The sequence below is a fragment of the Nestor notabilis genome, unplaced genomic scaffold (assembly GCF_000696875.1).
Source record: "Nestor notabilis isolate BGI_N333 unplaced genomic scaffold, ASM69687v1 scaffold7311, whole genome shotgun sequence".
Taxonomy (NCBI): Eukaryota; Metazoa; Chordata; class Aves; order Psittaciformes; family Psittacidae; genus Nestor; species Nestor notabilis.
In genome coordinates, this window is record NW_009915072.1 from 112016 (window position 1) to 139594 (window position 27579).

The following is a 27579-nucleotide window of genomic DNA, read 5'->3' on the forward strand; positions in this document are numbered from 1 at the left end:
GCTGGGAAAGCACCTTGAGCAGAGGAGCAGATAACATCTTGAGAAAGGGATTTGCAGAGAAAGGTATTTCCAGATATCCCAGAAAATAGACTACAGAAAGAGGGAGGGCTCCTGGCACAAACCAGAACCACTTGAGAGGTGTTAATTATTTAAGGATTAAACCCCACTAAGTCTCTCTCAGCTATATAAGGTGATAATGCACGTTGCTTCCAAGTAAGAAACCCAGCAGGGATTTTCACAAGAGATTTTGCAGGTCAGGGAATGATGGACAGGATGTTACTATAGCAATAGATATCCTGGGATCTCAGAGTGTTGCAGAAACTGTACAATAGTACCTTTAAACACAGCCAACTCCAGGAACATAAATCAGGTTTCATGGCTCACCTTGAAAAACCACACTTGAACTCTGGCATGCAGATTGCAATGGAAGTGCACCATGCTTGCTACCCCAGCAAATTGTGCTCCGTTATCACTTAGCAATCTCTTCCTGAATTTGTCACTGTGCTGAAAGATCATTACTCAGCTGTACATATGGCGTCTCTTAATCACCAGCAACGTAATGGTCATTTAAGCAGGTACCTCTCCTGGCACCCAGGGCAAGGGTCTTCCATTGCAGAATATGGTGCACAAATCATATGAACAGTCAGATCTAAATTAATCAGTCTCTGCCAAACTGGCCCTTAGGTGAGAACCACCAGGCTGGATCACACCCTGAGTCCATCTGGTCCATTATCCTTTCATATGATTTTCTTATTACTGCTGGCAATGGCCAGATGTCTAGAGAAGGGGAAGCAGGTCCCACGCAGTAGTCTGCCAATGAGACCACTTTGCATCTCACCAAACACTGTGTTCATCAGCAAATCTGAGCAAAGAAAGCATTAGGATATTAAGGACAAGACTAGCATTGAAAGCTGCTCAATCCTCCATGCATGTTCCAGGGGCTTGTGCAGATCCCTGTGCAGCAATGGGTGTGGGACATAGGGAAGAGCTCCTATGAAGAGTTCAGCAGCCCTGCTGGGATCCCAGCATAGACAGAACACTGAAGGATCCCCAGATACCAAGCACAATTTCCAAGAGCAGGGTGGGTAGGTTGCAGGCAACATTCCTGACATAAAATGGGCGAGGAGAAGCAGAGATCCTGCATGGTTCTCCCACCCAGCAAGGCCTCCGTGGGAGGTTTGGTGCCACACCAGACATCCTCCTGTTGAGTGTCCCACATTATCCCATGGCAGTTGTGCTCGCAGATCCTGCAGAATAGCTTGTGCAGAAATCCCCAATGCCATGAGGATAGATCTGACAAAAGATTGCCTGTGCACTCCTTTGTTGTTTCTAAAGGGCATGATATTTCCCCTCGGACTTTGGTATTCATTCTTCAGTATCACAGAGAGAATCTTTTCTATAAGAGAAATGTCATATTGTATTCCTTGCCCATTCCCGCACCAGAGGATTTTTTTTTCTCCCTTCCACCTGCCTCTGTGCGTGTCTGTCTCAGACTCTTCTCTCACTGTCACTCAGGCAGCCAAGCTCTAAAGAGCACGTTCTGCCCTGCTAAGCATCCCTGCTCATGTCCCGCTTTCCTTCCTCCTTCAGGTGGCCATTGGGGATTCTTTCATTTTCAAGACAAAGATGATGCAACCAGTTAGAAAATGGGAAGAGGGAAAAGGTTGTCTGCATTCAACACAAACCTCTCAACAAGAAAGAAGGCAAATGGGGTGAATGCACCTTTATCACAACTAGAGTGGGCCTATTTTAAGCTAGAGACCTTGCAAGGGCCTTGTAAAGACATTGCATTGCACAGAAGAGGTTTGTGTTTGTATGCAGTGCAGGTTTCCTTCTTTTACTCTTTGGAAGAAAACTCCTTCTCGTCCCCCAGCACTGACATTTCCAACCAGGGACTCTTTGAGATCCAGCAGAACTTTGCTCCTGGCTCAGTTCTGCCTGCTTCTCACTTCTCAGCCTGTCCTTGCTACTGTTTTTGTGACCATCCACGTTATCTCCTCTCATTCCAGGGCCGTGGAAGCAACGTGATTCACTGCCGGAAGGATGGCACCTGGAGTGGCTCCTTTCATCTCTGCAAGGAGATGCAGGGCCAGTGCACGCTGCCCACACAGCTCAACAGCCACCTGAAGCTTCAGTGCGCCGGTGGCTACGGCATAGGTTTGTGAGCTCCAGCTCCCGCGGGATGCAGCTCAGGAGGGAGCAGGGAGCACAGGGATAGGAGACAATGAAGGGGATGGGAGTGAGAGGGAGGAAAGAAGGAGCTTGCAGTCCTGTGGACCTGTTGCCTGAGTGAGAGGCTGCTACGGGAGGCTTTTCAGGGAACTCCTTTTAGGAAACATGAAGCTTTGAGAGGCCAGGCATCATGTTAACATGATTGCTGGCTCCTTGCAGTGCTTCCAGTTTCATCGTGTCCTTTCTTGGCCAGCTGGTTTTAATGGTCAGCCAGCTGGCCAGTCCATGCCAGAGACACATCCAGTCCTCAAAATACAGACTGAGACAGTACCTGCATTTGCTCATGTTCCCCTCCTTCAACCACGCACACGCACACACACATGCACACCCCAGAGGCTGAAAGGCTGGCAGGGCAGTGCAGCACCAGGATAATTCAGGTCTCTCCAGAAAGAAGGGATGCTCCAGCTGAGCATCCCTTTTGGTATGACAATTATTTAGGAGCTGTTGTGAGAGCATGTTTTCCCCCTTCCTTCTGGGATGCCTGGTCATCCTGCAAGGGGTCATGACTTCCTGCACTCAGCTTTGCTTTGTGTCACCCAAGCAGAGGGAGGGATAAGACTCCACACTGAATTGTACACACCACATTGTATTTTCAGCCCCTGTTTTTGAGGTCTCCGTGCTGTAAGGGCTGTAACCCACACAGACCTCAGAGGCCCCTTCCTGCAGCCCCTCTCCCAGCCCCTGCCAGCCACCTCCTCCCTCTGCCTGTCCCTTTGAACTTGGAGACATTTCCTCCTTGCACGGCTCCCTCATTATATCACAGCCATGCGAAGGGACCATGAGCCTGCTTGTGTTCCCTCCCTGGGGAGGAGAACACGACCTGGATGAGATCACTGCTCTGTAATGATGCCAATTACAGATCATATATCAAAACAATTCCGACCTGCTCCTTTCCGAGAGTGTAAGGAGCGTGGTGGGAGAGCGAGCGGCGAGCCTCCTGCCCCAACTCTTAATGTGGAGGGGTGTTTTACCCTTGAGACGAGGTTACCTCCAACCTGGCCAGGATTTTCCAAGGAGAGAAACACCAATTCCTCCTTTGGAGGAGAGCATCTCGGTGCTGGGAGCAGGAGGGTCTACAGCTACCCACCCAGTGGGTGCCTGACAGCGTTCAGTCCTCTTCCAAGGGTAGCTGTCAGGAGGTACCAGTCCAACGTATGCAAGGTCTGGTGGGCCTGATTCTGGGATGGGACCACACAGCTGTCGTGGAAGTGAGGGACTCATGGGCCATATCCTCCATAAGAGTGTGGCGCTTGCTGGAGAAGGAGGAAGAGCTCAGTGAGGGCACAGCAGCCATTGGCTCTTATCCTCAGCAGATGGAGACGTACCACACACTTGGTTAGGCTCGCCCAGCACCACCTTTTGGGATCAGGTTGTTGGGTTTTCCTTCTCTTCCTTGTATTTTTGGAAGCCTGATCGATGTCCTTCTGAGAAGGTGTTCTCCTGCTACTCACTTGCAATGGGGCTGGTGTCAATGGGCCTCCTCCAGTGGGTCCATGGAGCCACTATCATGCGTACTGGGAAAGCAAAACAAACCCCAAGTCCTCCCCATCTTCCTGGCTCAACAGCCCAGGTCTGCTCTGCTCCCAGTGACTCCTTCATGTGGGAGTATATGAGAAGGCAGAAGCAGGTGGGGAAAATAATAGCATCCAGTCATGGTCACTATGAGTCCCACACACCTTCAGTACTTCCTCAGACACCTAATCTGCCCTTCCAGGCTGAGGTGTGTGTTGAGCCAAAGGTTCAGCTCTCCGAACCAATGTGGAGATTAATTCCTCCCCCAGTGCTGATTGGAGTGCAGAAATCCTAATGACATGTTTGCAGCAGCTGTGCCATTCAGGAGTGATTTTCCAGGGGGGAAATGGTAATGGTCCAACACACTAGGGCTTACGGTTGTGTCACCACAGGGCTCTGGGATATTGCTGTAGAATATCGCAGCACGTTTTAATAAAGAAGGGACAGGATTCCCACTGGGCATGACAGTTAATCAGAGAAAAAGCAGGTTTATGTGTGAACAAAGCCATCATTACCTCTCCACGTACTTCTTATCGACTGTGAACTTAGGTGCTAGCTCGCCTGCAATATCGTTAGGCTTGGGCATCCTCTGCAAGATTATTATTGAAGGTCTGTAAATGTGACAGATCAGACGGTCAGGTTTTGTCATGTCATAGGTGAGGTGAGTTCAACGGCCTCTGCTTAATCAATCCCATTGCTTGAAAGAGCAGTTGAAATGGAAAAACCTTCACGTTTCCTTGATGATCTGAAAGTGCAAAACCTGACCCCCCTCTTGGAGTTAATAGCCAGAGATATGCAGCTTATACATAAAGGCCTTGGAATATCTGCCACCCCCACGATCTGCTGAGGTGCAGGGCTGTACTCAGCATTTCATGTGTGCCTAGAAGATATGTGATAGTTCTGGTTGACTGCTAATTGCAATTTAGGAAAAACGAGCTGTAATCCTGTCCTTCAGCTGGAGGGATGCTGAAAGGGTCAGAATCTGCTTGCTTTATCCCTTAGCTTTATCCTTGTTGTGTTTCCTGCAGGCACGGAGTGTACCACCTCATGTCTGGATCACAGTCACGAGCCCATCCTCCTGCGTGTGAACGAGACCGTGCAAGACATCCAGCACTGGATGAACCCTCAAAGAGTGAAGGTCAGTGCCTGGCAATTTCACTACCTACATCCCTTGTTGCGTGTTGATGTGCAGGGAGTGAACAGCATTACCTGTGGTTCATTCAGTGAGAGGAATACATGGGGAATTCTGCCCTTCAGAAAAGAGTACCTGATTTTTGTTGTGTCTTTACATGTCGTTTGGGTAATGTGATGGCTTCCTCTCCAAGTTGCTTTCCCTCTGTGATTTCCAAGTGAAAGTCAGTTCAAGGTAAAAGCCCCACATCAGTGTGCTCACATCCACCTGGCACCTACAATGGGTCTGATCTGGAAACATGATTCATGACACAGGAAAACAGACAGAGAAAGGGCACTGGCCAGGTTTTATTTTCTTCCTCCTGTTCAGTATTTTGCATTCTTTGGGTGGCAGGGCTGGATTTTTCTGCACTGCTTTTGGATGACAAAAGAAGCTGATACAGAGAGTATTTCATTTCCTGAACCAGCAGAGCTGGCTGAGTCCTTCCCCCCACCCCTTCGCCCACATGCAAGAGATGCCTGCTCAGCACAGCCCCTTCCAGAGGTCACCACTTCTTCCTCCTGCCTGCAGCAAATGCTCAGGCAGCATTAACCACTCATGGCACACCATCCTGTGTGTCCTCCAGGTCTGCCCTGATGGGGACATGTACACCATGCACAGCGCCTTGCATACACGCTCACCCTATATGCACAGGCTACCTGCAGCGAAGACCTGCTTGGTTTCATGCCTATACTTGGATACCAGTGGGAGACACTTGGATACTGGAGGGAGACACTGGGGGACACACTCATCTACCTCCTCCTAAACCCCCTTCCTGCCATCTACACAAATGTGCCCTCATACTTCAAAATGCGTGTAACCAGCACTTGTGCCTGCATGGTGTAGATGTTTATCTGGACATGCTCAAGTGCATGTCAGAAGACACCAGCACACCCTGTGTCACCAGGATGCAGATTGCTGGTGATGCTTAAACACTTACTGACTTTTATATACTTGGCCCTGGCTTTGCAGGAATCTGTTTTACACACTGGAACTCTCCATTTAGGAGGAGAACAAGCAGCCAGCACAGCCCCAGCATGTTCTGATCAGCTTTGACAGTCTATTTGCTTCTCTACATGCCTAAATATGTACCCAGGGTTTGGGATTTTTGAAATCTGGCCTTGGCTGTGGATGGTGAGCTGCTCTGAAAAATCACCACTTTATACTTCCCTGTTTCACACAGAGCAATAGAATAAATCCTGGAAAGCAGTGGGGAACCAAAGTCCAGAGAACAAACCAAGTTTGCAGTGTCCTTCCCAGCTTACCATTCACTCCAGATGATGAGATTATATTATCGCCTAAGCCTAGGCTTTGCCAAGTTTCTGGCATGAAGCATAAAGAAAACCCCTATCTCTGTATTTGGGACCATTTCTCACCGGTCCTTTCCCGAGTGCTTGACTTTAAAGTGGTTTTGTAATTCATGGTGAAATAAAGTGACAGCTTCCCTCCTGTTCTCTGCTGTGCTCCCTCGTTTATTGATGCGGGTGCGCAGAGGGAGCTGTAACGAGTTTTATACCTGCAGGTCTCTGGAGGGCTCATTAGGCAGCAGGGAAAACAGAGTAGTAAAGGGGGAGATGAGGGGAATGAGGGATGGAGGAGAAATCATGCTTTCCAAGAGTACAGTGATAAATAAGACCTTTTCCTGCCCTGGTGGTGAGGATCTTGCAAGAGCTTTAGGCTGTGAGCAGAGATAAGTCTCACCCCACAAATATTTTGTAACTAGAGGGTGGGATTTCAGGTTGAAAACTTGTGTTGGAAGATGGAGGGGAGCCTTTACGAGTCAAGTGAGATGGTGCTGAGACATGATAGAAGGGATTTTTTTCGTAGCTGTACATCATCCATCTTCTTCAACTCTCCAGATAAGGGGATGTCACCCACAGAGAGTGGTACCTCATGGGGGAAATGCTGCTGCTGGTGGGACCGGGGACACCCCGTGGAGAGACAGGACTGGGATGCCTTAGGGGAAGGTCCCCATGGCAGTGTGTTATATACCATTAATAATAGGTGTCCCTGTTTATGGTCAGTGACAGCTTGCTGCTGTGTCATATGAGTCAAGGGAGCAGCTGGTTGCATTTACACGGCAAGTCTTTGTGGGTCTCCAAGTACATGAGTGACACAAAGGAAACACTTCTAGTGACTTAATTTCAGGCACAAGTAATGTACAAATGAGAAGCAGATTAAGGTAGGACCGACCTGTGGAGCTTACCTTTGAGAGGACAGGCACAGATAACACCCAGGGAGAGCCAGCAAGGAAAAAGAACAGCATCTATGTGTAGCTGCTCAAGCAATAGATGTTATGGAAGCAAATAGGGAAAAAGGAACCGTTCCTCCTCTGGGGGCTGTTTAGATTAGAGCTGTGCAAATCACTTGATTTTTCGGTTCACTTGAAGTTGTGTCAGATGAAGAAACAAAATGTTTTCTCCTTAATCAAAGGGCCTGGTTTGTTGTTGTGATTTTTTAGTGAACCAAAAAATGGGAGGAAAAAACATACTGGTTTGAACAGAATGTGGCAGTTCATTTCCAAGGACTTTTGAAAACTTTTTGTTTAATGAAAATGACAAAAAAAAAAATCAGAAATTAAATGTCCTCTCAAAGGAACAACAACAACAAATATTTCATTGCAATGGACGTCTGACAAACTCATATGACTCTTTTTGTCAGAATTGGTTTAGGCTGAGTTGCTTTGTTGGATCTTAAGCAGTTTGCTGAAATCAGTGTAAGTTGGCAGTGTCTTCTCAATCAGTGCTTTCAGCAAGGACAAAAGAACCACCTGAAATCTTGTGGTTCTGCTGTGGGCCGTGTTCAGAGCAATCACTGCTGTTCCCATGATTTCCCATTTACTGAGGGGCAGTGAGCTGTTGAAGACACCTATAGATAGAGCTGCCAAGACTGACTGTGCAGGCAGTGGAGAGAAAAAAGGGAAATATCTCACAAAGACAACTTGACAGTTCTTTCCCACTGACTGCAAAGGAACAGGGCAGACATCTAATTTCTTAGGTTGTCTGAATTTGGGTCCTTGCCTTTGTGCTGAGCCAAACACTGCACAAGCATGTGTGCACCTGGGATGACCTGCAAAGGGTTGACATGCCCCAGCTCTGCCTACCAGCAGGGCTAAGTGTGGCCATGGCCTCTCCACACTCCTGGGGTGCTGCACTACTGCTGATGATGTGTCTTCCCATATGCACTGCAAGCCCTGGGATTTCTGGATGTCCATAAGTCATTAGTAGGAATTCTCCATAAATACTCCTCTATTCATTTAAGCTTTGCAGTTTTCCTCCTTCCTTTCCCTCTCCCCTTTCTGTGAGCGTTGGGCTCATTTTGCAGGCAGGGAAACTGAGTCATGGAGCGGTGGAATGACTTACTTTGGCAGCTTAGTGCCTGGGATGTCAAGAGTTCCCACCCTGTCTGGAGCTACAGGAGGAAACAACCACAAAGCTCTATGTCTCCTCTCTCTCTTGGCAGCAGTAGCTGATCCCCTCACCACTGCCACACAGTTGTCATGTTCATTTAGTGGCTGAGCAGAGAGTTAGCTGTGACCAGTAGATACCAGTCACTGTGCATAAGCCCTGGGGGACACTTGACCCATCTAAGGTGGAGGAGAGCTCTCCACCAGCCTCTCTTGGGGAAACCTAATCCCCTTCACAGCCCACAAATGGTTGACATCATTGTGTTAGTCCCACCATGGGAGGGAAGTGCTGTGACCGGAGGCACTAGGTCTTCCCTCACAAGGAGTAAATGACAGCTTGATTTGCTTTCTTGGCTCTTTGTTACCTACTGTGGGAGCGCATCCTGGCTTCCTCTCCCCTCGGAGCAGATGGAGTCACAGCCAGCAAACCGCAGATGTGGCTGGATGGTGTTTCTGGGATGGGGACACGACCAAAGTCAATAGACCTGACTGCACAGTGTGGCAGATGCAGCTGCAGAGCTGCAGAAGCCGATGCATGAGGGGAGCTGGGGCCATGAGGGCAGCAGATGTCACCACAGTGGCAGCAAGGGGAAGGGATGGGACTGGCAGAGGAAGTGGCCAGATGGGCTTTATCCCCCATGCACTGCCTGGTATGTGTCGGATGTGGTCTTTCCATCCATCTCTTACTGCATCCCTTGTTGGCCTTGTGAGACCACCTTCCTTTCTGTGTGCACTGATGCCACCAGATCCTGGTCGTGCCCCTCAGGAGCAAAACCTGTACCCTTCATTGCTTGCTCTGGATACGTTTATTTGTCTCAGTTGCCCCATCCAGCACCCTATTGCACCTTGTGTGCCTGTTTGCACTGCAAGAGGCAGGAACAGTGCCCGACAACCCTAGTCATCCCCAATTTGTTAGTTTTCCAGCCCACTCTCTCCCTCTACCCACACTTTCTCCCATCCTGTTGCACTGCACATACCACAGAAGCAAATTGAGGGTACAAACAGGGAATTCAGGGTTTGGAAAACCAGCAAGAGAAGCCAGGACCATGGCCCTTCCCTGAGAGTACTCTGCTTCCAGCTCCATGAATTAGCATGAAGTTAGCATGATTGAATTCAGCTCTAACATCTCCATTAGTAAAGTATCATCCAAGGAGAAGGCAAAGTAACTGGGACTAAGCTGCAGGCAGATACGACTGAAGAGCAGTGTGAATGTCCCACTGACCAGTGGTTAATCTAGCATGAGGTCAGTTGGCTTTCCTACTTACGGAGAGAGACCTGAGGCTGCATTCACATTCCCCGGAGGATGTACAGCCTAGGGCTGTGCAGCTGTTGGGATTAAGGATGATCTTAAGCGAAAGCTCCGAGGAGAGCACTGTCCTAGCAGAGACTTCACCTTCCATTCATTCCTTTAAGAGAAGGTGCTGGGTTTTTAATACTGGGAGGGTCTGGAAAGTAGTCAGTGCCTCTTCTGTGAGGAACTGCTGGAAACTGCCTCTCTTCAGAGCCTGTTTCAGGGCTATCCAGCTCCTTTTGTTAGCTCCACATGCTCACACACATTCACACATATTAAGAGGTTCTGTAAACATTGATGCTTCTTACCAGGGGAATGTGAGATGCTCTTTGGAAGTGCACTTCTACGCATTGTCTGCCTGTCCTTGAATACGGGAGGCAACCGCCTGAGTTTTTCTACTTTGTTTTAATTCCTGGTTTCAAATGTTCTTGAACTGCTTCCTTTACTCTTCCCCCCTCCCAGCCTGTTGACTCGCCTTGTTTATTTTGAAGCCTAGAAAAGTTTCCTTTCTTTTCCCTGTGAAGTGTAATAAACAGAAGCAGAGAAAAAAATCAGACTAAACCCCTCACCATTTGTGGCAGGCAACAGCCTGGAAATCTCCAGCTGTCTGTCAGAGTGTGCTGGGGGAAGGTCTGACACCGCAGGGCCCCCGCACCTTGCAGCCTGCTTCCCGAGGGATAAACAACATCCTCCCCCCATTCCTGGCCGCTTCTCCGCTCACACAGACGGGCCCTGTTGTGAGGCAGGTGGGGCAAGCCGGGTTTGACTAATAGTGGAAAATCCGAGAGCATCGGAAAGATAAACAGCCCCAGTCAGATAGTATAAAAGTCCTTTCTCTAACCCACGCCAGGTAAGCCTCAAATGACAGAAACTGTAAAAACATGCTGAGGTTCCCCTGCAGATGGATTAAATTAGCCCTCAAATAAACAGGGGAAGGGATGGCTTGTGCGTCAGGTCTTCCCAAATGTTAATCCCTTTCCTTCCCCAGGCCTCCATCCAACCCTGACCCCTGGCTTTGGGTGAGCACCTATGTGTTCATCTTGCCCAAGTGGACACTGTAGTGTTCCACCCATGGATGATAACTCAAAATGAGCCTGTGATGATGTCCTGATGAGTGGATGGGAGTTCTATCTCCCAGACCTCCATGGTATAGAACCACCATCCCTGTCACCCCAAACTTTTCATCCACTCTTAAAATCTCATTTTCTATGTTGAAAGGCAAACAGTGGCTTCCCAGGTGTGTAGTCATTGAGTACGTTGGTCATCATTTCAACCCCAAACTAAACACTCCAACTTTCTTCCTCTAGAAAATCTGTAAACAGAGTTTATACAGGAATGAAAAAGCTCATGAAATGTAGCAGATGATGCTGTCCTATCTGGGAGTTATTCTGAAGGTGTGTAGTGGGAGGTGCTTTTATTTAAGATGGTGCGAAAATGTATCTGAAAGTTGACCTTCAGCTGTTTCCATCTTCAGGAAGCACGGGTCTGGTGGGTGAAAGAGAGCAAGGCTTTGCAGCACCAAAGAATCCAAAGAAATCCCCCCCCTACCCAAGAGCAAGACAGTGGACCTGTGCCTTTGCCTTTCCCTGCCACATTCCCCCACCATGAGTGAAATATTGGACATGACATTTTCGGAGAACCTTAAATATTATTTTAATCTCAAATGTTCTGTTATTGCAAGTGTCAAGTCCAACACTTCTTGTAAATACCTGGAGGACAGCCAGGTCCTGAGAACACAAGAGGTGTTAGGAACTGAACTTCATTGGTTAAGTACAGGAGAGCCATAGGAGCCAGCACACTGACTTTCTGTACACTGATTTCTTTGTCTTAACCTGTTGGGTATTTTTCTTCTTCCCTCCAGAGCGTTGTCTGCACAGCGGGACTCAAGTGGTACCCTCACCCTTCCCTGATTCATTGTGTCAAAGGCTGCGAGGTGAGCTTTCATGTTAGCTCGGGTGGTCCATGTTACCAAACGTTCTGGTAACCATCACTGCAGACACATGGGCTCTAAATGCTGGTTTTCAAGTGGGACAAACAGGCTTTTGCCCTGACTATGTCAGACTGTGGTTGCCTGCGTTAGTTTGTACACTCAGTGGTGAAATTGGTGGTTTTCCTAGAGCCGATGGTTGGGTGGCTCTCATGGGATTTAAATGATCAAGGAGCTCAACAACATTGGTAGACCATCAAAATTACCCAGGATCAGGGAATTTCTGGGAAGTTGCAAAAACCTTCAGATGTTTTTCCTTGATTTTGACATCCCATTAAAGGGCTAATGCTTCCCAAGCCCATTTAGGCTTTGAGCATTGGTGTGTGCAGATAAACTTCAGGAAAGCCAGAGGAAGAGATGATACCACTGGGTAGATAGTGAGTGAATCACACATCCCTCCACTGTGCACTTCCATCTGAACCAGAAAAAACCCCAGGAAAATGCAGTTACATTTGAGCTGTGATACATTTCGAGAGTCTTTTCTGTCATTTGAAAAAAGCGGTTATTTTGAAGGATGTTGTTTCTGCTGGTAACAAAAAGTCCGAGAAGTGTTAAGATGCTTCCAGTGGTTAAACAGGGCTAGAGCATCTCTCCCTGGGTCATGGTGCTCCTGCAGTTTCCATCATGCCAGCCCTTGAGTATCTCACCCATGTCAAGAAGTTGAATCATAGAAGAGTTAGGGTTGGAAAGGACCTTAAGTTCATCTAGTTCCAACCCCCCTTGTGCTTCTGTGAGGCTGGGAAGCTTCATGCTCGTTTCAGAAGTGGGGTACCTCACAGGCAGAGGGGTAGATGGCTGCTTCAGTTCCATGGGCAGTGGAAGAGCTGTGTCTTAACCTCACACCTCCTGGCTGTCTGCAGCACTAACTGTGCTCTCAGCACCCAGTAACCCAATTTTACAAGCACTTTAAAGTTATTTGCCTGGAGTGGCAGAACATGGCACAGAATTCCTAAATGTGACACGAAACTCTAGACCACATTGCTGGGCGACGTGATTTGTCTTGAAGTGAAAGACAGGTTTCCTTTGCATACAAATGTTGGGCCCAAGAGGGTAATAACTCTCCAACAGTGTAATAGTTTCTGTCGAGTTGTTCCCTAAATGAAAAGCATTCTGCTGTCAGTGCTTTGAATGTCATAAGCCATCTCACGCATTGCATTCATGCAGGCTGGCTAGGCGCCCCTATTCTCCAAAGAGAGCTAAAATAACATCCAGCAACCATTAAGAAATGCCATTCAGGTGCTGATGCACCACTGGGTATCCATTCTCCTGCTGGTTAAGGATAGTTGTTACTGAGGCAAAATTTGCAATGATGTAATAATTTACCAGAAGCCATTATTACTGACATGCTTTTTCTCAGCATTTTCTTCCCTTCCATCATTGTTAATTGCCAGACCTCACTACATCAATAGGAACTTTCTTCTTTTCATCATTCATTCAGCAGTGTCACTGCATCGCAATCTATCATCTTGGAAGGCTTTGCCCAGACAATTGATAATGGCTTCTAGCATCATTTTTAGAGCCTGATGCTTCCAGGAGCCACGAATGGTCCAGAGCTTGTTCGCTGGCATTGAGATGCCATATTCACCAAGCCTTTTTTCATGACTATGGAAACAGGGACTAATAAGCCAGTAGGTCAATTATACTGGGCCATTAAGCTGATACAATCCCTAATGTATTAATATCCTCAGCATTAGGAAGGGTTCCCTGAATAGAAGGCTGTAAGCGGGGCATTACTTTACTCTTGGTGGTCACAGTGGTAACCCAGACTGCTGCTGCAATGTGATTTTTTGTCGCTCCCTAGTGGCAGGAATAGAGGTTTTTGAGTCAGCCCCGTACTCCCCGGCAGCTACTTGGGTTGTTTCAGTAGAAAACTAGCCCCTCTGGACTATCTGTATAGTCCTCCAAAAGTACAGGAGCACTTTGATATGCATGAAGCCCTGTAGAGACTTCACCCTCCACAGCCAGGCCTCCAAGGTCTCCCAAATGAGGATTTTGGTCCCACAGCAGAGTAGATGCTATTTGTCCCATTCTTCTCCTCCAAAGGACTGACTCGCCTTGCTCTGTGCCAGTGCAAGTGAAAGGCAATTTTTTCCACATATTTCTTTTACTGATTTTCCAGTGTTCATAGGTGTAGGATATAGGCATGGAAAAATAAAGTCAAGCCTTTCTTGACAAGCAGACAGAGCCAGGCAATCTAAGGGAAACATGAAGAAACCTACACAATTTCCTGGGAGGTTGGACAAAGTTAGTATTTTTGACTATGACCAGTTTGGCATAAAAATATATCTCCATTTACTTATAAATAATGCCTTTTTAACTCTTAGCATATAAATTAAATTGGAAGGACATCTGCAAGTCAAAGTCTTTGCCTGTATAAAGAAGTCAATCTCTGTGGAAGTCACAGTGGAGTTAAGCTGGGTTACAGGGATAGGAGCTTCACCTTGTAACTCTGAGTTCTTGGTCAGCATTTGTAGTATTTGCGTGTAGCTAAACAAGTGACATGCAATGAGTCTGTCCCCTCCTGGCAGTCCTGTTGTGGTCCATCGTTGGCCAGATTTGCTATACCCCAATAGAAATATTTAAACGTGCAAAACATGAGCAGCAATAGCATGCATTTACACCACTGCATAAGGTCCATTTCCCTGCTGATGAGCACAGCCATGGGTCTGTCTGGGGAGAGCACAGTGAGCTCTCATGGCTTGTTCTTCAGGCATCTATCATCCCGGAGACTTTGGTACTGCAATTACTGCAAAATCCTCCCAGAAAGCCTCCACAAGGCTCCCCACCTGCTCGGCAATGATGCCTTCTTGTAGGAAAAGTCCCTGGTGTGCTTTTCTCACTGCAGAATAAATGAATTTTCCAAAGAGCAGATAAAATGGGAATGGCCCCATGAGCCAGTGCGTGTAAGACGTATTACAGATACAACTGTGCTCTCTGCTGAGCACCCATTTCTCTGAGCTTTCATTGCTTCCTGGGATTCTCATACCTGGCAAGGGCCTTTTTGAGCATCAGGCACAGTTTTGACTTCCAGGAAAGACTTCTGTACTTGCTGACCAAAAGGCCTTCAAGCCTTTCCGTTACAACTATGATTGTGATTCACGTCCTGTGCAGCACATAGACTAGTGTCACATTGCACAGACTAGTGACCACATTTTCTTTTCCAAGGTGATTTATGAATTTTACTTAATAGCTTTCCGCAACGTCCCTCTGAATAATGGCCATTATCCCAGCTCTAAGCTGTGGAGCAGTGGAAGATGACGTGTCATGGCCAAGGTCACACTGGGTTACTGCTGGTCAGAGAATGAGAACACATGGTCCCTGTGCTGAGATCAGACCACTGCCATTTCTCTCTGTGATATGTTTTGTGCCCTCATTGCTGACACATGTTGCATAGTTAGGAGAACTGTGGTGGAAAGTACAGCTATTAAAAGCAAGCCAGTTTTGCTGCTATACATAACCTTCTTCCTATCCCACATAGTTTTGGAAGGTTAGCTTAACATTATCAAAAAGTGCCGCAATTATAGATGCCTTGATGCTGTCTCTGGGCCTAGTCACATTAATATTCCTGAAGCATCATCTTATGTGGGATGTGAAAAGCCAACAAGGGCTCATTTCCCTTCCATCTAGTGTCCTTTTTTTTTTCTCTGTCTGCTTTGAAGGGAGAGGGAAATAATTCTCTATTGCTTTTCAGGGCAGTTGGTAATGTTACAAACTACATGGCTCCTTCAAGTTGCTTGTTTTCCTTCTGACATATTGTTGCAGGATTTATTCATGTCCATGCTCTCAGCCTCTTTCTGCTTTTTCCTTTTCAGCCTTTCATGGGGGACAACTACTGTGACTCCATCAACAACCGAGCCTTCTGCAACTACGATGGTGGGGACTGCTGCGCCTCAACAGTCAAGACCAAAAAGGTAGGGCTGCCCTTCCTCTTTTCATTGGGAATTCCTTCCTGAGTGCTGCTTTGTGCTTGGAAAAGAATTATTTTTTCTAGAACAAAGGCGATCCAAGGTCTCAGAAGGACCTTCAGTCCAGACATCAGCTCACCATAGGCACTGGGTTCTTGGTTCATTTTGAAATCCTCTTGTGATATGCATGTGCGTTTCTCATCATAACCCACCTTATACTTGTGCAAGGCAGGTTCTGAAATAGTGGTATTCATTTGTTCTTACTGCAAACAAACCTTAGCTTCTCTATAGGCAAAGTCTGGCTCCCTCCAAAACCCTGGCACTTGTCCATCAGCAAAGCTGCACCTACTGCTCAGGAGCCCTTCACACAGCAACACTGACAAGGGTACATTTGCCTGTCCTGCTATCCACCCTCAATGCTCAAAATGGAAACTAAAGGTTAGGAGTCACTAGGAAATGAACAGATATCAAAATGAAAGCATCACTGAAGGTCTGTACTTTGATCTGTATGTACCCACATGCACATGGCTCTCTGCTGACCATCCCATCTCCTAAAGGACAGAGTGAGACAGAGAATGGTGTGGAGCAGGGCAGCAGGGCTGAGATGTGAAATATCTTCTGCGCAAACAGAGACCACATAGAACAGGTCCTGCTGCCCTTTCAGAAGAGACAGTGGGCATGGTGAGTAGCAGAGATTCATAAAAACATTTAATGCAGGGAGGAAAATAAAACCCACTGTTTCTTATCACAGGGCAAAGAGGTGTTGAACTGGTAATACCTGGGAGCAGGATCTAAGCAAATGAAAGAGATTTCTTGTTTGGCCAATGTGTATTTGAACGATGGGATGAATTGCCATGGAGTTACTAAGAACAAAAATATATTTGAAATCAAAAAGAGAACAGGTATATTTGTGGAGGTTACCTCCTTCAGTGGCCATTAAACACTGTTATCTGGATGCAGTTTGTAGCCTGGGGAAGGATCCCTCCATGTATCTTACACTTTTGTGCTTCTTTAACACCCACTTCTGGCTACTGTTAGAGACAGTGACTGAAGCAATGGAACCTGTAGTCTGAAGCAGTACAACATTTCGTGTGTTTTATAACCAGGATAGATTTTAAACTTGTTTCCCAAAGAAAGGAAAGAAAATTTTAGCTTCTGACATGTGAGATTTTTACTTTGTCTTCAAGACTTGAGTGTAGATCAGAGTGATGATCCAGCTGTGTGAAGTATCTGATATATATGGATAAAATTCCAAAACTTGAGGGAGCTTGGGCTCAGCAGACATCATTCATTTCACTCATTTGAGGAAGAAGGTCCTCTCTACCACAGCTGTGGGAAAGAAGACCTCCCTGCAGGGAACAGTCCTTTCTAAGACAGCTTTGGTCAGAAGCTTCTTTTCCTTGGTTCCACCAAAGATCTCTTACCAGCAGAGCTTTGTGGGCTATCTCTGTCCCCTCTGGGAACACCTGGAAAGGGAAGTGGACACATGCTGGCAAATGGAAGGAGTTCATTTCTCCACTGGGGAAGAAGTAGTTTTCCTAAATGCACCTTTTGGGACATATTTCCCCTGTATTGCTGTGTTTCTTTTTCAAGCCACATGCTGGGAGGGAAGCAGAGGCAGGTGAACTTCTCTGTTCCCCAGGGATGGAGTAGGGCACGGAGACACTGTACAGGGCTCCCTGCTGAATCCACCGCTGCAGAGATGAGCAGGGTGACAGGCAGCAAATTGTCTTCAGTGTCATCTCCAAGAAGGGATTCCCATCTCTGGCTGCTTTTCTGCCTCCTTGGGAGGAGCAGCCCAAGGGCAAGCTCAGCTTGCTCACTGACCTCACAGGCCCACCAGCTAGGAGGGCAGAGTTGGAAGTGCCTGGTAGCTCAGCATGGCGTAGGTCTTCTCCTCCAACAGCCTGCCTGGGAAACTTTATCTCGCTGCCTCCAGGCTTGAGGATGAAAAATCTCAAAGAGGTGCCAGAGGAATGGAACTGAGGTGGCTGGGACGGGACCGACCCAAACCAGCCCCATCAAGACAGGAGCTAAGGGCACAATGTATTGCCAGGGTGGGGATTGGACTGAAACACAAGGGATGTGAGTGGCGAATTGATGGGGAGAGGGATAGGATTAAGGTTTGGGATGATTTATTGCTGGGCAGGGAATTGAGACAGAGTGGGATCTGTACAGTTGTGAGCACTTACCAGCCAGGCGAGTCACTCTCAGAATATCTGCCTGCTTCGCTGCCACACAGAAACCAAGTGACCACCCAAGAGGGGGAAAGCACTTTGTAGCCCACTTGGTTACTGGTTTGTGTGCTTAAACTGCCCAGTGCGAACGGCAAGTGGTTCAGAGACAGGCAGCTGGTCGCACATCTGATGGATTTCCTCATAGAGAGGGAGGTTTTGGAGGTAAGACTTAAGTCTTCTTCCTCTGATTTCATTGAGAGCTGTATCCTTGTGACCAGGGGAATTGGAGTTACCCTAGTTCAGCCTTTAGAAACACCCATCCTAGAGATCACGCGGGTTGAGGGCTGAACCACAGGACCCATCACTTCCTCGGCATGCATTCAACTTCCCAAATCTCTCTCCCAAAACACCAACAACATCCCAGGAGCTGAACAAAGTGAAAAAAAGCAAGAAAACCACCTTCTCCTCGGACCTTCTGTGCCAAAACCAAAATGCTAAGTCCTAGTTTATTACATTTATAGGGTAAAGGGGGGAATAATAACCCAAGCAGGGTCGGAGACGAAGAGGTAGCACCTCTCTGCCTGCAAAGCGGCCGCCGCCACCTGTGGCAGCAGCCCTGGGGCTCAACTCTGCGAGTGATTTTCCCGTCTGAGGCCTTTGACTGAGACCAGATTTCAGGCCAGGCTGTTCAAATACAGCCCTCCCTTTGAAGAGGTTTATGAGTGGAGTGTTACAGGAGATATTCCAAAGGGAAAAACAATGAAAGGTGAGAGAAAAGGGAGCTGAATAAAAATACTCCGCATACCAAATCCTTCCAGCACAGTTTGCCACCTACTTAAAAAGGCACAGTTTTAAAATACACATTGGGTGTAAAAGCCAAAAACCTGGAGGAGACGTAGGGAGGGGCAAGTCCAGTTCTCTTAATTCCAATACCAGATGAGGATGTATTTTCATTCGGTTGTAGAAAGAACGAGACACATGAAAGAGCCTGCTTTGCTCCTTTCCTTTCAGGGTTACATACTATGTGGCAGATGTGTCAGTCTTTTAGAGCCCCTGCAAGTTTACCCATAAATGTCTAACATTTATGCAACACCTGTTTTTCTCCCAAAATGTCACAGGACATTTTACAAGCTTGAGATTTATCATCTTTTCACCGTTGCAGCCATTGCTGAGGTGACACATGGTTCACATTTAAACAGAACATAGCAACTCCGCACATTATTTTAGGAAAGGGCTGAAGATTAACATTGCATCATGTGAAGATTCAGGAGTTAACAGTCAAGTAAAAGCTGGTTTCAGATCTTTAATGTCCGCGAACTGACAAGACTAAGTTTCGCTGCAATCCCACCACCCTCCCAAACGCACTTTCAGCTGCACACAATGCTGTGAACCAGGCTGCGTGAAAGCAAAATTATTCAACCCATATTCACTTTCATTCTGAGCCCTCTTATTTCATGTGAGATTTTGCATGCTCCTGTTTTGTTGCCCTGAAAATGCACCAGGGACTTCCAGGAGGCCATATTTTCCCTTTGGATTTGAGCATTAGCAGCAAATGACCTTGTGCATTTCTGCAGCGAGAGGGGAACAGAGTGGTGTGACTTATCTGACAAACCACCAACTAATCAGCACTGCTGCTTAGATAGGGAATAATGAGTATTTGCCCTTTGCTATTCACAATTGGGCTAGGGAGCTTAAAAGAAATCATTAAAGCCCTCTTTTGAATGCTACAAATGGCAGCGAATAAATTCACTTATATTCTAGGCATAAATTGGAGGCAACCGCAGTCAGCAAGCAGGAAAAAGAGACATTCATCAGCTTAATTATTTGTTGGGCCCTAATTGATCAGCATCCCCCTGCAGCGGGAGGGGAGCCAGGGCTGGCGCAGGGACAACTGCCACCCAAGGAAGAGAGGCACGGGTCCTGCAGTGCCTCATGGGGCAGGTGGGGAGCACGGGGCCGGTGTCTGGGTTTGCAGTTGGGGCAGGGGACTGGGCTGCGCTGCTCACAGCTTGCCCTGTGCATGACCCAGGAGCAGCTTTGAGAGACAGGAAGGCCATTGCCGGCCAACCTCCAAGGGAGAGAAAGCTTCTGTTGTGTATCTGGAGGGGATAAAGTCTTCCGTGAAGGACAAAGCAAAATCCCATCTCCTTCTAATCTTCCTACCCTCCTGACCCAGCACAGGTTGCCAGCTCCCTTCTGCCTGGCTGCTCTAGGAAGCTGCTTCTTGCTTTGTGTCCTGCCACAGATAAAAGAAGATACTATTTTTTAAAACATTAAGTACGTGACACTGCTAAAGTGGGAAAAATAAATAACTTGGGCATAACTGGCTGCCTCTGGGCTGGCAGCTGCCTGCAAGGAGCTCCTGGGGTGTGTGGTTGCAGGGAGAGAGTCTATGGCTATTTCTTTCTGATTCGTCTCAGGAAATCTCTCCAGTCACCGTTTTCCTTCACTTCTTTTCTCTTCCCCTTCCCTTTTACAAGTTTTCTGTGGACAAAGCTGTCTAGAAAAGCCTTGCAGAAATGGAAATGTCTCTCTTTAGGCCCTGCTTATGTACATTGTTCCAGCCTCGGATCACAGATTTCCTTAAAGACTCTGCAGCTTGATCCCTACAGATTTAAACCCAGGAATTTTACTGGTTTAAAATCTCCCCAACTTAAGCCATTTGGAAAGGTGAACTTTCATCTGTCTTTCCTCTCTGCCTTCCCTTTTCCTCATGTAAGGGGTAAACCTACAGCTCCCATGAGAAAAACCTGTCTCAGTCCGTTATCACTCAGGTTTTCCCTCAACTGTTTTGCCCCATAGCACTTAGAAAAGAGAAAGAAAAATCATCCCACCCCTTCAGCCTCTTGACATTTCTGTCCAACACCTTGGAGAGGAAAACCAGCAAGTGCCTCAGCGGAAAACAAATGAGGACTTGCGGTAGATAGAGGACTGTGTGGGATTAATCCAAAGCTTTGCTTATCTAAAAGATAGGCAAGTTATCAAAACCTCTTCAGAGGCTTTATGGCCGAGAATTCAAGGCCTAAAGAAAGGAGCTTTGAACTAAGGGGCTGCTGCTGGCTCCAGCTGGGATTTCCCAAGACTGTCCCTGTCTCCTCAGAAAGGGGTGTCTGCTGCATTCTTATCCCAAGAACAGAAATAACCACTTCTTGGTATTTTGGAGATATAAGCACCTTTTCCCAGCTTTCTAACAGCAACACAGGCCTGTCTTAGGGAATCTCAGATCTTGCTCCATAGGCAGAACATGGTTTTGATGCAGCTGGTGCAATTACCAGCCTAAGTGACTACCTTGGCTGAGGAAATTCTGCTTATCCAGAAGAATTGATGATCCTGCCATAATGGTACTCCCGAAAACTTGAATGTCCCCAGCTGGGTGTGTTTGTCAGCTCTATAATTATTTGGCAAGATACAATGACTGGTGGGTGAGCACAGAGGAAGGAAGGATGCAATGTGGAGTGTTGCTTCATGCCTCTGGAAGGCATAAAGCACACTGGTTCACCCAGGCCTGTGGGTGAACTCAGTTCCCCATGAGCTGCTGGTCACAGCCTTGGTGGCTAGCTATTTGCCATGTGAGGAGTGTTTTCAGTCATGGTTGGTTGGGATGGGAGCTTATTTTGGGGCTCAGAGCTATTGGTTTCATAATCATTCAGGGAGACTTTCCAGGCGGCAATAAATTAAAAGCAGTGATAGTAGTAGCACATGTTGCCTATCCTGCGAGAACTTTCTTGGCTTCAAAGGACATGGGGCTTCCCACAACATACAGCGTTCCCAGGGGATGTGCTGGTGCAGGGTGTTTGCTTTGCTATCCGACCTCACTTCATTAGCAAGTGTTACAAGCACCAGCGAACAAACCTTCCCTGCACCACCGCCAGTTATTTGGCCTCTGGGTGGTCTGGCTCCTATTAAATCTTGGGTGATTATTTAGACTAATTACATTCATGTTTGCACAATCAGTAGCATGAGGGTAGGAAGCGCAGCTGATTGCTGAGCAACTGAGCTCTGTGTGGTTTGGCACCCAGGCTCCCTCACTGCGGGCAGGCAGGGATGCGGGGATCTGTGCGGGCAGGGCTTTCCCGGGAATCCCTGCTGGCTTTGGGCCATCCTGCTTCCACCAGTTCTGGGGAGGCTGCTCCCAATTTACACCCGATAGAGATAGAGGAGGATCTGCTGGGTTCAGCTGAGCTATGTCTTGTTCCACCACATTTGCTGGCTTCAACGGGTGGAAGCCTGGTTTATGGCAGGGCAGCAAATTAAAGTTCAAGCTTTCAAGACTGTTTGTGCTGCCCGGAGAGGAGAGCTTCATCTTCGCCTTTCCCAGGCCCTCCAGAGCAATGCCCTAGGTGTGAACCTGCATACCAGCACCCAGAGTTAAAAGGGGGCTCGCTCTTGTTCCGTTATCTCCAAACAGCCCTGGTGACCTCAGCGCTGAAAACCACCAAGAAGACCCTCACAAGATGCATTTTTGTCCCACAAGGGCCTTGTCAGGGAACAGAACACTCCTCGGTGTTTGAGCAGGGAGGGTCTTGGGAGACGCGGGGCTGCGGCACTCGGCACAGCCTGCCACGCTTATCTCGGCACGCCACGCTCGCCCGCAGGGCTTCTGTCTGCAGCGGGGCCTTCAGGTTCCCTGTTAGGCTTGTCTGGGACATTTTGCAAACACTTCAGGCCTGAAATCTAACAACAGGCTGTTTCCCAACACTTCGCAGCCCTCCTCCCCTGCTTCCCCCTCGCCTCCAACCCACCCTGGGTCTGATTCTGCCTGCCCTGGTGCTGCTGTGATGGGGTCAGCCCGATATGAGCCTCTGTGAGGGATGAGCTCTGACCCTTTGCAGGACTATTTCCCATCCCTCCCTGTACCTGTCTGGGATTTCTCCTGTCAACAGTCCCACCAGTTCCCTACAGACTGGCCTTTCTCATCTGGGATATGCCTTGGGATGTCACCAGCCTCTTCAGGTAGGTGCCATGTAGTGAAGATTTGTGTGGCCTCTCACTCGGTTCATGACCTGGATCCTAGTTCTGCACTGGTCTGTTGTATCACTGTCTTTGTTCCCATAGTTGGGAGCATAGCATCAAGGACAAATGCAGCCCTGTTTCCAAGAGGGAGCTTGGGTTTTATCCAAAGTCTCATTGGAGAGGATGCTTAGGGGTCCCATTCCTTTGTGGAGAGTGGAAGTGTGGGTTCATATGCTGCACAACATGGGTGGTGTGTTGCTCAAGGTGGAGGTGTCTCAGATCGCCCTGGTGCCTGTGCTAGTCCTGCCTGGGCCACAACCCTATACCTGCTGCAATTGCTCCTTCAGGCTCCATCACACTCCTGCAGTGACAGACATGACTTAGGTTGTGTCTGTTGAAGATAGATGGGTCTGTGGTCCAGTGTGGTTCAGGTGACCCATATTCCCGAATGCTGTTGATGCACAGCTCTGTTCTGGATCATCTCCAGGAGATACGTGTGTGTGTAGGGGTTGCATGTGGTTATGTGGAGCTGTGTTCTTCAGTTTTGTCTTTTCAACCTATTTTAGTTAGTCTGAGGAGGCAATATCCTGCATTACTTCATCAATGACCAAGCCAGGCTCTAAGTTTAATTTTTAGCTTTTTCTCCCTGCTCTCCTAAATAGTAGCAAGGTTTTCTACGGGGGGAGATAGATGTAGGTGAAACGTAGGAAGGAAGAAGAGCCAATTCTTTAATACTGGCTTTACAATGGGTATTTCTGGAAATATCAGTACAGGTCATATATTCTGTTAATGAGTTGGGCTTTCACAGACCTATTTAAAAAGAAAAGCAGCACTTCATCTTGGAGTATGTAGATCTGGGCTCCACACCTAAATGGGCTATCATTCAGATAAAGGTTTAGCATTTATTATTCCTAGCACATCCAGCAGCTTTATTCATGGCTCTGTACTCCAGAGGGCTATCACGGTGTGAGCCCAAGGCAAGAGACACTCCTTCTTCTAAGGGGTTTTATGGTTTCTCTCAATTGGGTACTTGTGGCAATCCTGGTGGATGCTGTGTGGGGGTTAGATGCCCTAAATACCTATGGAAATCAGGTCCCTGGGGAACTCAAACGTGTATTGTAGATGTTGTTTAAAGTGGAAACCCTGTATTACTGCTAAGTGTTTGGAGAATTTTCTCTTGTCTAATATGACTGTGGATGTGCTCATTACCCATAGAAATCTCTGCCTTTTCACATAATAGAAAACTGATCTCTGGAGCTCACTGCCATAAGACAAAACAATTCATCTATCTGGACAATAGCACTGTAAAACTCAGATTGCACAAAAAAGCTCTGTAAGGGACATAAAGTGAATAATCTGATCAGGAAGGAACCCTCTTACACTTGAGCTACCCACTGCTGTGAACTGCTGCTGAGCCATGAAACTGTCTGCTCTCATCTGCTCCAGAGAGAAAGCTTCTGCTCTTCTGTCCATGTCAGTATTAGGAGACTGGAGGGTTTCTAGAGGACAACACACAGCAAGACATTTCTTCTCTGGTAGCTCCTTCTCACCAGAAATCAGCTGCAATGTAATGGCAATGTAGTAGTGATTTGTGTGCACCTTTTGTTTTGGTTGCTCCAGTGCTGAGCACTCACTTTTCAGTGACCTGTAAGAAATCAAAAGGGGGAAATGGGAGACTTGCAAGGAGAAATGGAAGGACAGAGGATGAAGAAAGTAGATCTCTTCAAGGCAACATCAAACTCATGCCGGTTCGGGTTTCAAAGGCCACTATTTCTGCACAGCCCACAGGGTAGGTTTGGGGAGTGTGAGCTCGTAGTTTGGAGATGCAGCCACGCAGGGCTTTACCTTTTGTCTCTGATGTTCCCATGAGTGAAATGTCCCAGCATGTCCCAGCATTTCTGGGATCTTCATACCTGCAACACATTTCACTGGCCTCCTTGTGCATGGACAGCAACAGAGACAAAGTGCAGTAGGATGTCACGGCTAATTTCAGCCACCTTACTGAATATTGCCTGAGCTGGGTGTGTGGTTGGCTGATGCTCAGTGCAAGATCCACCTTCCCTGTGAGCCTGTCTCTGCTTTGAATACCTTTGTTAGGCTGTTGAAGACAAACACAGTGAGTCCAGGCCAGGAAGAGGAAAAAGCCTGATCAAGAAAAATGAAAGAAGCAGGTTCCCAACTTTCTCCTGCAACCAGTAGCTTTGTTGTACAAAAAGGAGGATTTTTTTAAGTCAAAATCATTGCCAAATCCAGATTGAACTGCATGATTCAGGATAAAAAATAAAATCAGGGGAAAACTCCAGACTTATTTAAATGGTTTTATTTGAGTATTTTCTAAGTGAAATAAGTTTTTATTTCAAGACATAATTTTTGCTCTGAAATAGTCTTTTTTATTGATATGTCTTGGAGGGAAAGGTCAAACCTGCACGGTAGCAGATAATCTAAACCAAAATGTTTCTTTCTACACTGAACAGAAAAAGTCAATGTTTCCTTCATGTATCTTTTCTTTTCTCCTTTCAATATTTTAATTCAGTCATTAAACAATCCCTCCTCAGCCTCCTCCCCAAGCCCCATTGTTTGCAGACTTCTCTGTTTTCCTATCTAAGAATATTCATAACGCTGTGATATGAGACAGTCTTGCTCTGGCTGGCTGCAGTTGGATGAAGTGACCCTTAAGCTCCTATTGTTTTCTGCAGTTTATAAACTTCTTCAGTTTTCAATTATTTCAATTCGTTTGCTTTTAACTTTTTGGACTATCTCTTCTCTTTGCAACCTCCACATTCGCACAATTGTAGATTCAAATCATTCACTGGTTGGTTATTTAGCTCATAAGTCACCAAGGCCATGGCTTGAATAAGAGTCATCACCCTGTTCTACCTGGAGGGTCAGGTCTTCTGGAAATGAAGTCAAAAGCAAGGGGGGGAGGCTCTGTAAACCCTAATTTTGTGATGAACGTTGGCTATCTAATATCTCTGTCAGCATGTCCCTGCCTTAGGGTTCCCAGTTGTGAAATAAAGATCCACACCCCTCCATCCCGTTCTTGTGTGCGTCAGGAGAAAGGCACGCTGGAGATGGACATGCAGGGACACGTATGGAAGGTTTAGGTGGAAATGACAGCTCCGTGCTCACGCATGGTGCTAGCTCTACATTCCTAGATGTGCTGTTGATGATACGTAGGTAACAGGGAGACTCGGGATTCATAGCCTGGAGAAAAGTGTTTATGAAAGAGAGAGCAAACATGCGGCAGCACAGCCAAGGAACGCGCACTTGCAGCCCTCGCCAGGAACATTGGAACAGGTTGTGGCACTGCCTTGGAAGGGGTGTAAAGGAGAGGAATGAGGTCACTGCTCAGCCTGTGCAGATGGGAGAAGTTCTTGGGAATTCACTTCAGGGCAAGTGAGACACTGTTCCACTGCCACCCCCTTTTCTTTATGTAAAGGCTATGATGCAATAAGCCAAAATCAACTCCACTAGCCAGGCTCCGCAGGCTGTTGTTTCAGTTCCTTCTCATTCCAGAGAGATCATAGACAGATGACAGATCATGCATGCAGAAGGCTCTTACTTGCATTCCTTTGCCATTCCTCAATGCACATTAGCTGCATTTCTTGACCTTAAAGCACAGCAGGTATTTGGAGAAGTCTCTGCTGGACTGCAGCTTCACTGATGTGCTTAGTTCAGTTCACTGATTGTTTGGTTCAGTTCCTGAGGAATTGAAACCAAGAACATTCATACTTAAATGCATAGATGGACTTGGCACCCAAGCAGCATCCCAAGCCACAGGGCAAAATGATGCCCTGCAGCAGGAACATTATGGCCGAGGTTCACCAGAACCCCCAGGCTGAGCAGAAGTGCCATGGAGTTGGGAAGCTGGAGTTGGGACCTGCTGTAGTGTTTGGTGAACATTTGAGTTGGCCGCGGGAGATGAGGGGTTTGTATCTTTGCTGTCATTTAGTGTTTATAGCCTTTGGGGTAAGGATAGCTTTTCAGAGGAGGCTGGAGGTGTAATGGAATCCAAGCTCTGTGGTAAGTACCCCTAAAAGCCCCTGAGTTGCCCAAGAAGCGCACATTTCCCAGCCAGCTACATTCATGTGCTTGATATGAATTGTTAAGGGAATATCTGCTGACCAGTAACTGCATGAGTTGAACAGGTTCTTCTTTACACTTCTTGCAGCTTTTCTTATGAACGAGTAGCTCACCTGAGGCCTCAATGCACCACCAGCTCAACAGTAAAATAAATCACTGTAGAAATAACATAGTTGAAGGCTGCAGCTGATCTCTGAAGATACCACTCCAGAGGTCTCATTTGCTCTCCAAGGTGCTGTAGGTGTATTCTCTCCTTCATGTCTTTGTGTCTTTGGTTTCTTTCCGCAGGTTACTCCCTTCCCTATGTCCTGTGACCTACAAGGAGAATGTGCTTGCCGGGACCCCAATGCCCAAGAGCACAATCAGAAAGACCTCCGTGGCTTCAGTCTTGGGTAATGCCAAGTGACGTGGAATGGAGGACCACACTGCTCAAGGCAGGCTAGGAGAGACACCACATCCCTTTTGGTATCGTTTTTAACATTTAGCTGCTCAACTGGATGGCATTTCTGCACCAGGGACCCTTAGAATTCAACCAGTCTGCCTTTAATTTTTGTCCAAGGAGAACTCAAAAGTAGGGGTTTATGTATTAACTATATCTTAAATAGTGATGACAAGAAACAAACAACCAAGAGTCAAGTCGAGAAGACTTTTCATGTATCAAAACAGCATGTTAATGCCCACCTAATTTGAACAGTTCATATTTAGATTCAAGGCGAGAAACAAGCTATTTATGTACACATATTTATAGAAATAAGTAGAGAAAGAGAGAAAGAGTGAGAGATGATGATCAACGCAAAAACACTTTCCCCTCCCCAGCACTCACAACTCAGACCGTTCATGGAAGAGGCTGTGCTCTTGGAGG

The 27579-nt window shown here is 47.1% G+C and overlaps 1 protein-coding gene across 1 annotated transcript in view; it reads left to right on the plus strand.

Moving 5' to 3' along the window:
* PAPPA (pregnancy-associated plasma protein A, pappalysin 1) overlaps positions 1 to 27113 on the plus strand; it is a gene marked incomplete at its 5' end in the record, with an annotated part of 124314 nt that extends 97201 nt beyond the window's left edge. The window contains 5 exons of the mRNA XM_010023942.1: positions 2010 to 2157; positions 4773 to 4882; positions 11474 to 11545; positions 15412 to 15510; positions 27006 to 27113. Coding sequence (XP_010022244.1) covers positions 2010 to 2157; positions 4773 to 4882; positions 11474 to 11545; positions 15412 to 15510; positions 27006 to 27113 — 537 coding nt within the window. The remainder of the gene's footprint in view (positions 1 to 2009; positions 2158 to 4772; positions 4883 to 11473; positions 11546 to 15411; positions 15511 to 27005) is intronic.
* Between the last annotated feature and the right edge of the window lie 466 nt (positions 27114 to 27579).